Source organism: Spermophilus citellus (assembly GCF_964194105.1).
Source record: "Spermophilus citellus genome assembly, chromosome: 10".
NCBI lineage: Eukaryota > Metazoa > Chordata > Mammalia > Rodentia > Sciuridae > Spermophilus > Spermophilus citellus.
The window spans coordinates 30,623,057-30,636,805 of record NC_138197.1 but is presented as its reverse complement, the minus strand read 5'-3'; the positions used below and the strand labels follow the sequence as shown (position 1 = coordinate 30,636,805).

The following is a 13,749-nucleotide window of genomic DNA, read 5'->3' as shown; positions in this document are numbered from 1 at the left end:
TTGCCACCTCTTCTCCCTGGATTCCTTCTCCACCTGGCTAGAGAATTTGGGGTGTCTCTTTCCTGCTTCTCCCTGACTCTGCCACATCTCTGGCAGACCTGCAATCCTTCATAATCACAGCTCCTGCAGGATGAGTCCTCCTCCTTGGTCCTCTTTGGATTCCAGTGATACCATTTTCTCTCCTTGTCCCTTCACCGCTATAAGTAGCTTCTTCCTTAGAATCAGGTCCTTTGACCCATTGGAGCGAGATTCTGTTTTTTGCTGGGTAGTAGAAGGGGTGGGGCCAACATCCACACTTGAACAGGGAGCCACCTGAGATGTGAACAGCTCTTGGTCCTTCAGGTTGCATTGCTCTACCACATTGTAGTTGGACCCATAGAGAAAGCTGGACCACTGCTGAGATGGCCTCTCCATGCTGCATGTCCTGGACAGACTTCTGGGCTCTTCAAGGAAGGATGACCTTCTCCTTTGTGTGTGTGTGGGGGTCAGTTAAGGGGCTGCCACTGCCAGGTTCCCACTATCAGGACACACATGCACACCTCCCCCTTCATCTCCAAGATGATCCCAACAGAGAAGCAAGACAAAAGGCTCTCCTTTCTCCCTAGAAACCCTCCCTAGGAGCACATAACTTGAATTCATAAACCTGCAAATACAACAGATCCGGTGACACACTATTTCCACCTCTCCAGAGGGAGGAGGCCCTCGGTAATTCCAGGGGATGCCGCCACCCCCAGTGATGCTGGAATGCCCATCCCTGACTTTCTCCCCCCCCCATTCCTGACTTTCTAAGAGGGTTTTGTCTGGGATTTTCAGATGACCCACTGGCACCTCTCCACTAAGTCTCTCATAATGCTCCTGGATACAGTGTAATAGTGTTTGAGCCTTACACTCTGCTTGGTGCTTCCTGGGTTTTATTTTTCTGGATCTTTACAGCAAATGCTTAAGGAAGGTGCCATTTTAGGAATTAGGATATCAATATACCAAAATTAAAAGGAAGCATTCCTGGAAACTCAAGCTCCTTTCATGTGTTCATGAACAGAGTGAGATAGACAGGCCAAGGTTAATCAGCCTCAGGAAAAGAAGAGACACTGAGAAGTTAATCAGCAAAGCCAAAAAGATCAAACTGGCAAAGACTCAAGAAGAAAGTAAATACATTCGATTTTTCTGAATATGATTGAAATAATTGTAATTCACTTCTTTATTTCACTGGATACTTGAGCAATTCTTCGGAAATCAATTCTTATTATGGCAGTACTACATAATGAATGCTTTTCTAAAATCTGCATTTAATTAAAAGAAATACCTTTGTTGCTCAACTTATAAATAAGACATTTTTTTCTAGAGACAAGTACATTGTATACCATGATTTTTCACTAAATACTTTATTTGTTGAAATTATATAAGTCATCATCAAGTGATTTTGTAAATAAGTGTGTTTTAAACATTATTGTTAAAAAGGCGGGGCGGAGCGGGGTGGGGGGGCACAGACTAAGATGCCAAGGCTCAGGAAGATAAACTCCTGTATTTGGGAACTCTTGGCAGAAAAGGTCTCTGGGTATCCAGTCCAGGGCTTTCCTCTATTCTTCATCATAACCTTATGAGTTTCACCACAGAACACAGAAGATCAGAAATTGGTCTTGGAAAAAGACTTGGGAAACCACCCAGTCCGACCATATGACACTGAGGCCCCCACTTGCCTGAGGTTCTGATTCCTCAAAGTTACCTGGATACTTTGAAGGAGGGTTCTCAGTTCACACCGTGCTCTAGCTCCTTGGGTCATGACTCAAGGAGACAAATGCATAGGGGACCAAGGACTCAATGTGTCCAGCTTGGAGCTCTTAGTTTTCCTCCACATCTGTTACTTTTCACTCATTTTTTTCCCCCAACTCAAGAAATGGCAACATCAACCATTCAAATGCTCCTGCCAAAACCCAGCTGCTATTCTGGATTTCTTTCCCTCGTTCACCACTAGAATTCAGTGTTGGTGAATATCATCTATTCCATTTTCAGATCTATCCCGGATCTGACTGAGTTGCCCAGGTTCCAACCTAGGGTTGGTCAGTCCACTCCTACTTCATCTCTCTGCCTCCACTTTTGTCCCCCTTCCCCATGAAATCACAGTTTATTCTCTGTGATTTTAAGTTTTTATTTCACCAAATCCCTTCCCTGCTCAAGAACCTCACTTGGATTCCCACTGTGTAGCCTACAGGGCTCCAGATGAACTAGCTCCTCCTCCATCTCTAATTCCACACCATACTTCCTCCCAGCTCCTGTCGCTTGGCCCTCTCTCTTCCTGCACAGCATTAGTTCTATCCTGCCCCCAGCCCTTTCCTCTTGCCATCAACACCTGGAACACTGCTAGCTGCTCCGTGCTGGCCCTGATCCTTCAGGCCATAGCTAAGTGGTCACCTCTTCAGAACTCTTTCTGGACCACTCCACCTTCAAGTCTTCTACCCACTTTTCTTCTCATCTCTCTCCATGTTCCTTTAATATTGCATGACTCTGTAAAATGCTCTTGTTTGTCTCCCTCTAGAGCATGAGCTTCACATGACAGGGAACTTATTGGTTTGTTCACCATTGTACTCCGAGTCCCCAGTGCCTGGCACATAATCATCACTGGATAGATAAACGTTGAAAGAAACGAGACAGCAAGGGGAAAAGTGAAAGCGTTCCCTTGGGGTTATCTTCCCTGAAAAAGACCTGAGGGACAAGGGTGTCTTGGTTTCCAGACCAGTGTAGATATTTATAAGGTGACCCATTGGTGTCATGGGACTTTTTGAGACTACAAAAATGACACCTGCTCTCCCACTGCTTCTGTCCTTGCCACAGGGAGAGTCTTCATAGGGCAGTTGGAACATTCAAATGTCACATCCAAGTCCAGTGCCTAAACAGCACGTGGCACCTGATGGGTGCTGCATGGGGTTTCTAGTGATGGCCCATAATATAACATGACAAATTCTCCATCACTCTCTGTATCTCTCTGTCTCTGTGTCTTTATCACTTCCTCTGTCTGTCAGTCTCACTCTCGGGCGTTCTCTCTCTCTCTCCCCCTTACTTTCTTGTTTAGGACCTCTTTTTCTCAAAATGAGATGCCCCAGGGTCCAGATATCCCTGGGTAGCAGTGAACCAGGCTGCTAGCCCACACATATCCCCTAGTCTGGGGTGAAAGCTCTCCTCCTGGTTGTAAGGGTTCCTTGTACTAAGAAGCTCTCCAGGGTAGCAGGAGCAACTCAGGTGTCCTCGTCTCCCTTAGCCAAAGTGCTGGCTGCCTACTGACCCAGCTGGCTGGCTTCTCCTCTGGTGATTCCCTCCCATGGCACAGACAAGGCAGCAGCATCTCACTCAAGGCTCAGACAGTCCCTCCACCCACCCATCCACACACAAATGGAGGAGGACCAGATGGTTGGGCTGTCAGAAAGCAGTGCTATTTGCCAAAGTTCTATTGCCTTGGGGGAGAGGCAGGGAGAACAGGCGCCTTTGCTCTTGGGCTCAGTCACATAGGCTCAGACCCTCCATGCCTCCGTGCAGAGCAGAGCCAGGGTGGACTAGTGTAAATACACACTTAGGCATCTCTTCACTTTATCTTTTGGCCGTCATTATGCATCTGCTGGCTAGGGGCTATTGGGGAAACCAGTTTTGATGGGATGCTTTTCCAGGGCTTAGATCCTGCAGCTGGTATGCTTTTGCTAGCCATGCTGTTTCCATATGATTAGGAAGGAACTCTGGGGACTTGGAGTCCTAAGCTGGCCCCTGGGACTAACTTAGGCTTTCATACTAATTATTTTCCAAGGCAGCTTACAGCTGGGTCATTTGCACTCATATTTTTTCATGACACAATGCAACAGAGGTTTAATCCTTAAAAGAACAGGGGTTGGTGTCTGATCATGGGAGTGCTATCTGATCATCCATTCTGGTCTGAGATGCAGTCCTGTTGGAAACCTGTCCCCACAGGTTGAGAGCTAGAAGAAACCTTCAGATGACTTCTATTTAACCTTGGGAGCTTCCTGGGGGAGGTGAGATTTCAGGGGCACATAAATGATGGCAAGGGGCTGCCTGCCTGTGGACTCACACTGCTACCACTTGACTCTCCTCCTTTATATGCCCATAGCAATGGTTTCTAGAAGCACTGTATTTGGAGTTCTATGAAGCACAGCATTAAACCATTCCCTTATGGTCTCAGACCATCTGGAGTCTTGTGAGGAGATCCTGCTCCATGGCCTGAAAAGCAGATTGCCCTACCTAACCTTTAGGCATAATTCCACCCCAAATGGACTCTGTTTCATGTTTTCAGCCACACGGGTTCTGTCACAGGCAGTTAAGGTGCCCTGTGTTGGCTGTTGAAGGAGATCCAAAAGCCATACTGTAGCTCCAGCCTTTGGCATTCCAAAGCTCCATTCTCTCTCACTGTGAGGTGTTCCCTGAGGTCCTCCTTCCCCTAAAGGCTCAACCAAGTGCACACCATGGCCACAGGGCCTTTCTGAGGTGGGGGGACCCAGCTGATTTAGTGGCCTATCAAGTGGATTTGAATTGTTTATTGGAAATACCCATTATTTATGGTGGCTCATGGCCTTAAAACCACAGGCAAAGGCTGCTTTTAGAAATAAAACTAATAAATAATAGTCTGGCCCATAATTTATCAGTATAGAGGAAGGGAGCCATTCATTTCCATTTGGAGCAAAGAGCTCTGAAAGCAACAGATTCTCTTTTCAGACAACTGGAGGAAATTCCTGTAGGGACTAGAAGATCTGAGTACAGACAGTTCAAAGGGGATTATGAAAGGAAATTAAAGACACGTGCCACTCCATACCTCTTCCTAATCCCCTTCCAGACATATTTACAAGACAAATTTTCTAATTTTTCAGACCCTCAGACCTGATTATTTATTTTGGTGATATTGGTTTTAATTTTCTTACTCCAAAATTTAAGAGAGATGAATTGTAGTTAAGTTACTTTTCAATTGAATGTCTCAGGCATGCTGGGCAGAGGCTCAAATTCCTTTTCTTTCTTTTTTTCTTTCTTTCTTTCTTTCTATTTTTTTAAAGAAAAATATCCTATGGGAAAGTCCCCTTTTCCCTTTCTTCCTTCCTTCTCTCCTTCCTTCCCTCCTTCCTCTACCTCCTCTTTCCCCACCTCCCCTCCTGCCCCTCCTCTTCCTTCTCCACCATCATCATTTCTATCTCTCCTACCCCATTCCATTCTCTCTGGTTTGTAACCCAGACCCAACAGCATCCTGTGGACAGTCTCTATTCATGCCCCTGTGCCCATCCTGAAGTAAGACTTAGTCCTTTAGCACATTCTACAAGGGCAAACCTAGAATTTTATGAATTTTTAGTGAAGGGTGAATCTTTCACCTAAGATGAATTTAATGAATATTTTGTGGGAAACTAAATAAAGTTGTCATACTAAAAACCACACAGAAGAAGCTAATAAAGATTTCTACTGGGTGTCTCTGCCCATTTCTCCTCTGGCTCAACTGTCTCATTGCCCTGTCTGCCCTTCCCTTCCCATTGCACCAACTTCTCCTCCTTTTCTGCGTCCTACAACTAATTTCATAGACCCTCTCTTACTGAGGAAAGTTTAACTCTCTTTATGCTGCTGCTTTTGCATCTTCACACCTATTATCCTACTCAGCAAAGAAAGTTACCTCCTTTGGATTTTTTTTTTTTTTTTTTTTTTTGTACTGGGGATTGAACTCAGGGGCACCTCGACCACTGAGCCATGTCTTAGCCCTATTTTATATTTTATTTATAGACAGGGTCTTACCACGTTGCTTAGCACCTCACTGTTGCTGAGGCTGTCTCAGCCTCCCTAGCTGCTAGGATTACAGGCATCACGCCTGGCTCCTTCTTGAATGTAATTGTGGTATATGATAATTTTTTTAATTCTTCCAAATATTTTTTCCTGGCTTTCATTTATTCGTTTATTCAGTACCTGCACCTCATAGAATATGTCTGGCAACAGCTGTGACCTGTCCAGATATATCTCCGTGATCCCGTTTATTGTAATTTTTTTTTAAAGCCTGTAACTGTATGTGGCAGGGCCGGGGCAGGAGGGAGAAAAAATGATCAGGTGAAGAATCACAGAAGAGATCACTGCTATGAGATCTAAACTGAATGTGACCTTTGAAATCAATAGCAGGCGTTTCCACTTGGACCTGAGAATTGTTTCCTCTATCAAGGGCCAAAAGGATCAGGTGGAGGAAGGTGATGTGGAACCTTAGGCCCAGTGAAGACCTGATGCACATAAATCAAACAGCAAGGCACTGGCCTTTGTTGGGGCAAGATTTGTAGCAGGGGAAGGAAAGACCTTAGAAATGTAAGATCTAGGGCACTTATTAACATGCATGAACTAAAGAAGAAACAACAGAAGTGGCAGAGTTGGCTGTAAATGGTGAGTACAAGTCATTATCTGAATGATTATTTGGTGAAACAGTGTGAGATCACTCAGATCTCTTATCTATGAGGCTATCCATTCAGGCATGTCAAGAAGGAGAAGACCACAAAACCATCAATCAGCTAAGGTAGATTTTTCCAGCTTCATTTCCTATACAGTTACAATACTGTCTAGATTTCACAGCAGGCAATGCTAATGCCAATATAGTGAAAAAGAATCTCTGAGCGTTCCCACCCTCAGACCCCCTTCCAGACCCACGGGACTTGTCCCTTCCTGTGGAGTCTCCTGAGTAGTCCCCTGCTGGTGTTTGGACCACCACTGTGTTAGAGGCTCCTTCTGTTGTTCTCCTATGATTAGGACGAATACTGTTTTACTCCTCCATCTCCATCTTAGAAGAGTCCTCTCTGAATTATTGCAAATATTTCTTGGACCTCCAAAAAGTCGTTGCTTCTCTCAGGATGTGCTGTTTGGAGGATGTGATAATAAATTCTCAATGACTTATTCTAAAGGATGAGAGTATCACACTCAAATACCTTGTCTCTCACACACATTTCTCCTCACCTATTGTCAACACTGGCTGAACAGATTCACAGAGCTTTGCCTTTCAGGCTGCTCCCAGTGACCTCTCAGCCTGCTCAGAAGCACTGCCCCTACTTCCCAAGGACCCCCGTTGGAGTGGGCCTTTCCCTTCATTTAGAAATGGAAGCTAGTGTCTCAGAACTTATATCCCAGAATACCACCTGCATTAGTCAATTGAGCCACTCTAGCCCTGATGCCTGTTCTGTAGATACTGTCATAAACTTCCAAGATTGATTACTTGCTCATGTCACAGCCAGATGATGGGAGGGTCTTCAATTGGGAGATCTGAAATTCCTCCTTTGGGGGGCGCTGTTATGCTCCAGGGGCGGGAAGTCTTCCCTGGGAGATGCGGGAAGAGAGTCAGAGGAGAAGACCTCGCAGGAGATGTGAGAGACAAGGCTTGGAGGTGGCAGACTTCACTTCCACTCATGTCTCACTGGCTACCACTCATTCACATTGCCCTCACCTGGTGTGTATCCAAGAGGAGGGGAGGAGCTTGATGAGCCCAGGCCCATGTCTGTGTCACAGTCTCCCCCAGGGAGCATGGGAGGCCCCACACAAGCAGGACCCCTACAGGTGTGCTCTTATGTCCCATGGGTCTTCTCCCGACCACAGGCCTTACTCGAGATGGATTTTTAGTGTTAAAGTTTGTGTTCACCTACACACACATGTATATATACATATATGTATGTATATATGAATTTCAAATTTACTTAAGATATTTACCAAACCTAATATTTAAAATAATTGAATGTGATAGACATCCTTATCCAAAGTACATGTATGAAGACACAAATTGGGTGTCAACATATTTATATATAAGCAGAGATATGAAAAATTGTGGTATATATGTGTAATAAGATTTGTAATGCATTCCACTGTCAATTTCTTTTAAATCAATAAAAAATATTTACCAAATGTAATACTTTCTAAACAAAGCCTTATGCAGTTGAAAATGCTCAACAAAGTAATATGATTCTCTATGGTTCTCAGTCTCCAGGCGTGTTCTCTGGCAACTTGGTCCCCACACATAAATCATATCTAGGTGATCTTCAAGCTGCATCTGTAGAAGTCAAGGGCACCTTGGAGGTTCTCCAAGACTTGGGGTAGAGGTTAGGTGCTTTTGACCTCCACCAAAGAATAATCTTTATGCAGGCAGTTGTTCAGCGAGAAGGGAGGTTGCTACTAATTATTTACAAATAGGCAAGCCTGAGACCCAGCATTGACATGAATTAAGGACTCACTGTGCCATGTAGGAAATAAGATTATGGATATGCAGGCTTCTCTAAGAGCCCCTTCTTCCAGGAAAGGAGAGATAACACCCTACGTTTCTAGTTAAATCTGGAAGAGACTTGACCTTGTGTGAGAAGTTTTCCACAAAGAATTTGCTCAGTGAAGTTCATAGAAGGACAGGGTGCAGGCTTTATGCATCTCAGCATGATGACAGGCATGAAATCAGTGAACTCAACAGTGACAAACATTTCTCAGGTGCTTTATGTTAGGATGGGGAGGTGAGAGAGAACATAAGATGCAAACATTAATGGTCAAAGATCCTGATTTTAAAATACAATATAAAAAAAATGTCTTTAGAGGTGGGCAGATTTGGGTTCAAATCTTACCTCTGTTGCTTACTGGTTTTGTGATTTTGAGTGAGGTTCTAATCTCTGGGCCTCTGGGCCTTCATCTATAAAACTGAAAGATAATACCCACCTCACATTAGATAGCTGAGGATTAAGTGACATAGCAAACTACACACCTGTGTACAGTGCCATCTGTGGAGCAGCTTGGAGCTGACACTCTTATGTAGTACTCACATCCCCTTGAACCACTCTAAAGGTCACCTTCAGACATTGTCAATTCGCACTAATGACTTCCTATAGCTGTCTGTCTGCAGACATTCTCCGGTTCTAGGAATATTCTCCGCCCATGCATAAGACAGAGTAGAAGTGCCAGGGAGCTAAGTTTGACAGTGACTTTCAGTCAGGAGGCACTCCCACCTGCTCTCCCCTCAGTGTGAATTCTGAGGTATACTTCACACAGCTCCCTAGAAAGTTCTCAGTGAAACTGAGCTTCAACCACCTGGAACATTAACCTGTGAGTCCCAGTTGCCTGCAGCATCAACCTGCTCATGAGCATACCCTGTGTCTTCCTTCCCTTCTCTGTCCCACCATTCCATTCCCTCATCTTGCTTCCATGGAGAACCTCCCAAATAAACTACCAATTCCTAAATCTTTGACTTACTGGGATCTGAATAAGTGTACATGGACGCTGTGACAGCTATATTACTATTAATTTTCAAAATACATGAATATATATAGCTAATACAGAGAGATATAAACACTATAAAAGAAAACAGAAAAAATATTACTCCTAGCTGAAGGCATCTGGGAAAGCTTCCTGGAGAAGATTATGGGTAACATTTATTCTAGATGTCAAGAATGCAAAGGTTGTGTACATGAGAATATGGATCCGAGCAGGGCATTCCAAGGGGATGCCATGTAAGTGTGGTCAGGGCAATGAGGGGCTCTCTCTGAACCAGAAAGCAGACCTTCCCGAACACTGAATCTGCCTTGATCTTGACTTCTAAGCCTTCAGAATGATAAGAAATAAATTTCTGGTTTTTATAAGCTACCTAGGTTATTTCATTTCATTATAGCAGCCCAAATGAATACCCTGTAGCCTCTGATTTTTGCCAAGTCATTTGTCAATCTGTAGAGTCCCCACCATGCATCCCACACAGTTGCCTACTGAAGCTTTCCAGGTGTCTCAAGTCTTCTGAAGGCACCTGTGGGGTTTCTGCTCAGGGCTCCTCAGGATCCTGGAATGTCAGCTGACTCCTGGACCTGATAGAACACACTAGGGCTGTAATCTGTGAGCTGGGGACCCTAGACTCAGGCCGCGTTTGTCTCACTCATCTGAGGAGCCTCCATCATTTGAGAAATGATCACAAGGTGTCTCAGCCTATCCAGAGGACATGCCAATGAATGGTTACCTGACAAAAATGAAGAAGGAGTAAAAAGAACAAGGCCTAGCTGCCCTATTGGCTCTAGTTCAGTGGTCAACCAGTCGTTTTAGTTGGAGACCTTCGTTTCAGTAAAATCTTGTAGAAGCTGAAGTTATACAGGTAAAACTGGAGTTCCCCTTGACAGAGCAAAGAATGGGAGTTGGAAATTCTGCTTTCTCAGGCTCTTCTTTGAGGAGCACAGTGTGAAACCATTGCTTGAGTGTCAAGAAGAGGGAGGTTGAAGAAGAAAAGTCAAGAATGTAGTTTTTGCTTTCCATAGCCTCAGATTCTCTGGTGAACCATTTGGGCCTTCCAGATGAATTCATTTCTAACATGCCAGAGAGATGGGTCCCTTGGTTTCAATTTAGAAGGAGTAAATTGGGAGACAATGACTCACAACCAAGGTCAAGACTCTGGAGAGGTGAGAAATCTCACCTCTCTCTAATCAACTTTGGTCTTCTCTTGCAGAGGTTCCAAAAACAGAACAGACTTTTGAAGAGCGCCTGATACTCAAGGCTTTCTTGCTAAAATTTGTCAATGCCTATTCACCCATCTTCTATGTGGCCTTTTTCAAGGGGAGGTGAGTATAATGGTGTCTCGTGTGGAAAAGTGAATTTGTCACTAATTCTGGGTCCTTCACTGTCAGGACATGTAAGGCTAGTCCACCCCCATTGTCTACTCACATCCTCATTCCTGTTCTCCAACTTCGTCTCCTCTTGGAGCAGTAAATCATTCTGAATTAGCTTCTTCAGAGTCTGACAACCAGGGAAACTCTACTGGAATTTGGTGTCTCCCTTGAGGACAAGGCAGGGAGTGGAGGGCATTGCATGTCTAGCCCTCAGTGTCTCTTGGGTCTTGCAAAGCAATTGTGGTGCTAACTACTTGAAATCAAGATAGACTTCACAGGTTAAGGCCACTGTCCTTCACAAGACTGTCCTCTCTTCATATACCATACACTAACTCTGAGATTCTCAGGATGTTAGCAATTCTAATCCACTGGTTATAAATTCCAGGATTCCCACTCTCCTCTCAGGTATATTAATTCATTAGAATGACTCGCAGAACTCACAATGAGCTATATTTACACTTATACTTTTATTATAATAAAAGGATACAAATCTAAATATGCAAATAGGAGAGGAGATAGGTTGCGGTTTCAGAGGGTCCTAATCATGAAACTTCCATGTCTGTAAGACTTGTCACCCTCCTGGTACATGCAGGGGTATCACCAACTAGAAAGCTCACCCAAGTTTTGGTATCCAGAAATTTAATTGGGATTTCTTTACTTAGACATAATTGATTGAATCACTTACCATGTAGTTGAGCTCAATCTCTAGTTTCCTTCCCCCACTGAGGTCATAATGCTATCACTTGGCTAAAATCCCCAACCAATTGGTTAGTCTTTCTGGCATCCTCTGACTTTATCCTGAGTAATCTCATTAGCATGAATGTAGGTGTAGTCCCAATAGCCCACCATGAAAAACAGTCCTATCACTCTGGAAATTCCAAGGATTTAGGGGCTTCTCTCAAGAACCAGGGATAAAACTAATAAACTCTTTATTGTGCAATAGATCTGGAAATAAAATAATTTATGATAAATTACTTTTTGTGGTCAGGTCATTTGGCTACTACAAGCAGATTTCCCAGGAGACATCTACCAACTGTATTAGACAAGCTTCCCTAGAACTGCAAGTTCATCAACCAGGCAGTGCTATCAGGAACTGTCATTATTCACATTGGGTAATATTTTATAAGGGTTTATGACTCAAAACACAAACCCCTCTGCAGGACCTCTGCCCTTGGCTTCCAATGAAAGTATAGTACATGCAGGGGTATCACCAACTAGAAAGGGGTATCACCAACTAGCAGAGCCAGCTATGGTGATGCATACCTATTATAGGATTATCCCAACTACTTGAGAAGCCTAGGCAGGAAGACCCAAGTACAAGGTCAACCTGGGCAACTTAGCAAGACCCTGTCTCACAATAAGAAATTAAAAGTACTGGGGATGTCACTCAGTGGTAAAGTGTCCCTGGATTCAATTCCCAGTAACACACACACACACACACACACACACACACACACACACACACTGGGAATCATCCATATTAATGAGTAATTAATGAGTATATATTTCGCTAGTGCTTTCTATCTAGATTTTATAGCAAGGGCAAATCATACACATAGTTCAGACAAAAGGGTGTTTGATGTTTAGGTAAATTTGTGGTATATTGGAAGAGATAGTCTTGGCAACAATACCACTGTAAACTGTGATAAGTGCTATAGGAAGAGGTGTAAAAGTGTTGGGGGGCTGCGGTACAGTGCTTGCCTAGCTTGTGTGAGACCCTGAGTTCCATTCCCAATACCACAAGAAGGAAAGAAAAGGGTGTGAAACCACATAATTATAAACAGAAACAAGAAGACCTCAGATAAGGAAAGATTCAAGTGGAGCTTTCCATGGATGAATAGGATTTCAATGGGTGGATAAGGGGATGCCATTTTTAAATAAGCAAGACTCTTGATCATCTGTCTGGCTTCATGACTGGCTTTTACCTGTCTAATTCCCCATCTGTCCAGTTGTCTTATCCCTGAATAAAATATCATCTATATAGAAGGGGAATGAGACAGACTTCCTTTCATTTAAATATTTTTAGTGAGAAAAAAAATCAAGATATTCTTTCTTTTCTGATCTCGGGAATCTCCACTGGCAACTTTAGTCAGTCAAACCTTGATTTCCTGGGAAGTCATAAGCCCTCAATAAAGAGCTGCACACAATTCGATTCTTGACACTGGTGAAGAGAAGAAGGTGCGTAGAGAATACACTTAGACTCCAGGCATCATTGTGCTTAGTCTCAGAGATCACACCCACACCCACAAACACATCCACACTCACTCGTACCCCTTCTCAGCTTCACAACACACTCAGTCTTAGCCCCTGCCCAGCTTTACTTCTGTCCACTACAATCTGACTGGGTTAAGAGGTTAAGAAGTGAACTTTAGGTGTTTTAGGTAATAATTGGTTGCCTATCCCAGAGTGATGTGCTACCTCCCTGTACTCTCAAGGAGGACATTGGATGAGAATGCACATCCTCAAGCAGCCCTGGCACATTCCATCTTCTGTAACTCTTCCCACACCTTTTGATTTCAGGTTTGTGGGCAGACCTGGGAGCTACGTCTATGTGTTTGATGGTTACCGCATGGAAGAGGCAAGTACAGTCGCTGGTGTTTCCTACCTGGCTAGCATTTTATAGATGTATCCCCATCCCAGCCCCATTTTTATCCCCATCACAGCATTTCAGGGCCCTTGCTTCTCTGAGCTCCACTTGACCTAACTGCTTCTTTCTTTGTCGTCTCCTTCCCGCAGTGTGCTCCAGGGGGCTGCCTCATGGAACTCTGCATTCAGCTCAGCATCATCATGTTGGGGAAGCAGTTGATCCAGAACAACATCTTTGAGATTGGAGTCCCGTAAGTAACAAATCTCACTTTCTCTTTGCTGCCAGAGGCTAGCCCAGAAGTACCAGACTTTGAGCACAAATTTTATGGTCTCTCCTCTTATCATTTAGCTTGGCCATTTACTTTCTCTGTCTTCTTGTCAATAACTTTTCCCATGGAGTAATTCCATTCCCACTGACCTTGTGTGCCAATCTGATCTGGGATGTTAGTGGCTCAGAAAGATTTACTACTTGCTTAAATTCACAGAACGAACAAATGGCAGAGATAGAAGTTAGGTATCTCAGATCCTAAAGTAAATAATATTTTTAATCCTATTTGGT

The 13,749-nt window shown here is 43.9% G+C and overlaps 1 protein-coding gene across 1 annotated transcript in view; it reads left to right on the top strand.

The window, feature by feature from the left end:
• Window positions 1–13,749, top strand: part of ANO2 (anoctamin 2) — a 347,356-nt gene that overhangs the window by 288,602 nt on the left and 45,005 nt on the right. Inside the window, exons 17-19 of the mRNA XM_081309365.1 lie at window positions 10,445–10,556; window positions 13,125–13,182; window positions 13,341–13,441. Of these exons, the coding sequence (XP_081165491.1) occupies window positions 10,445–10,556; window positions 13,125–13,182; window positions 13,341–13,441 (271 nt within the window). The remainder of the gene's footprint in view (window positions 1–10,444; window positions 10,557–13,124; window positions 13,183–13,340; window positions 13,442–13,749) is intronic.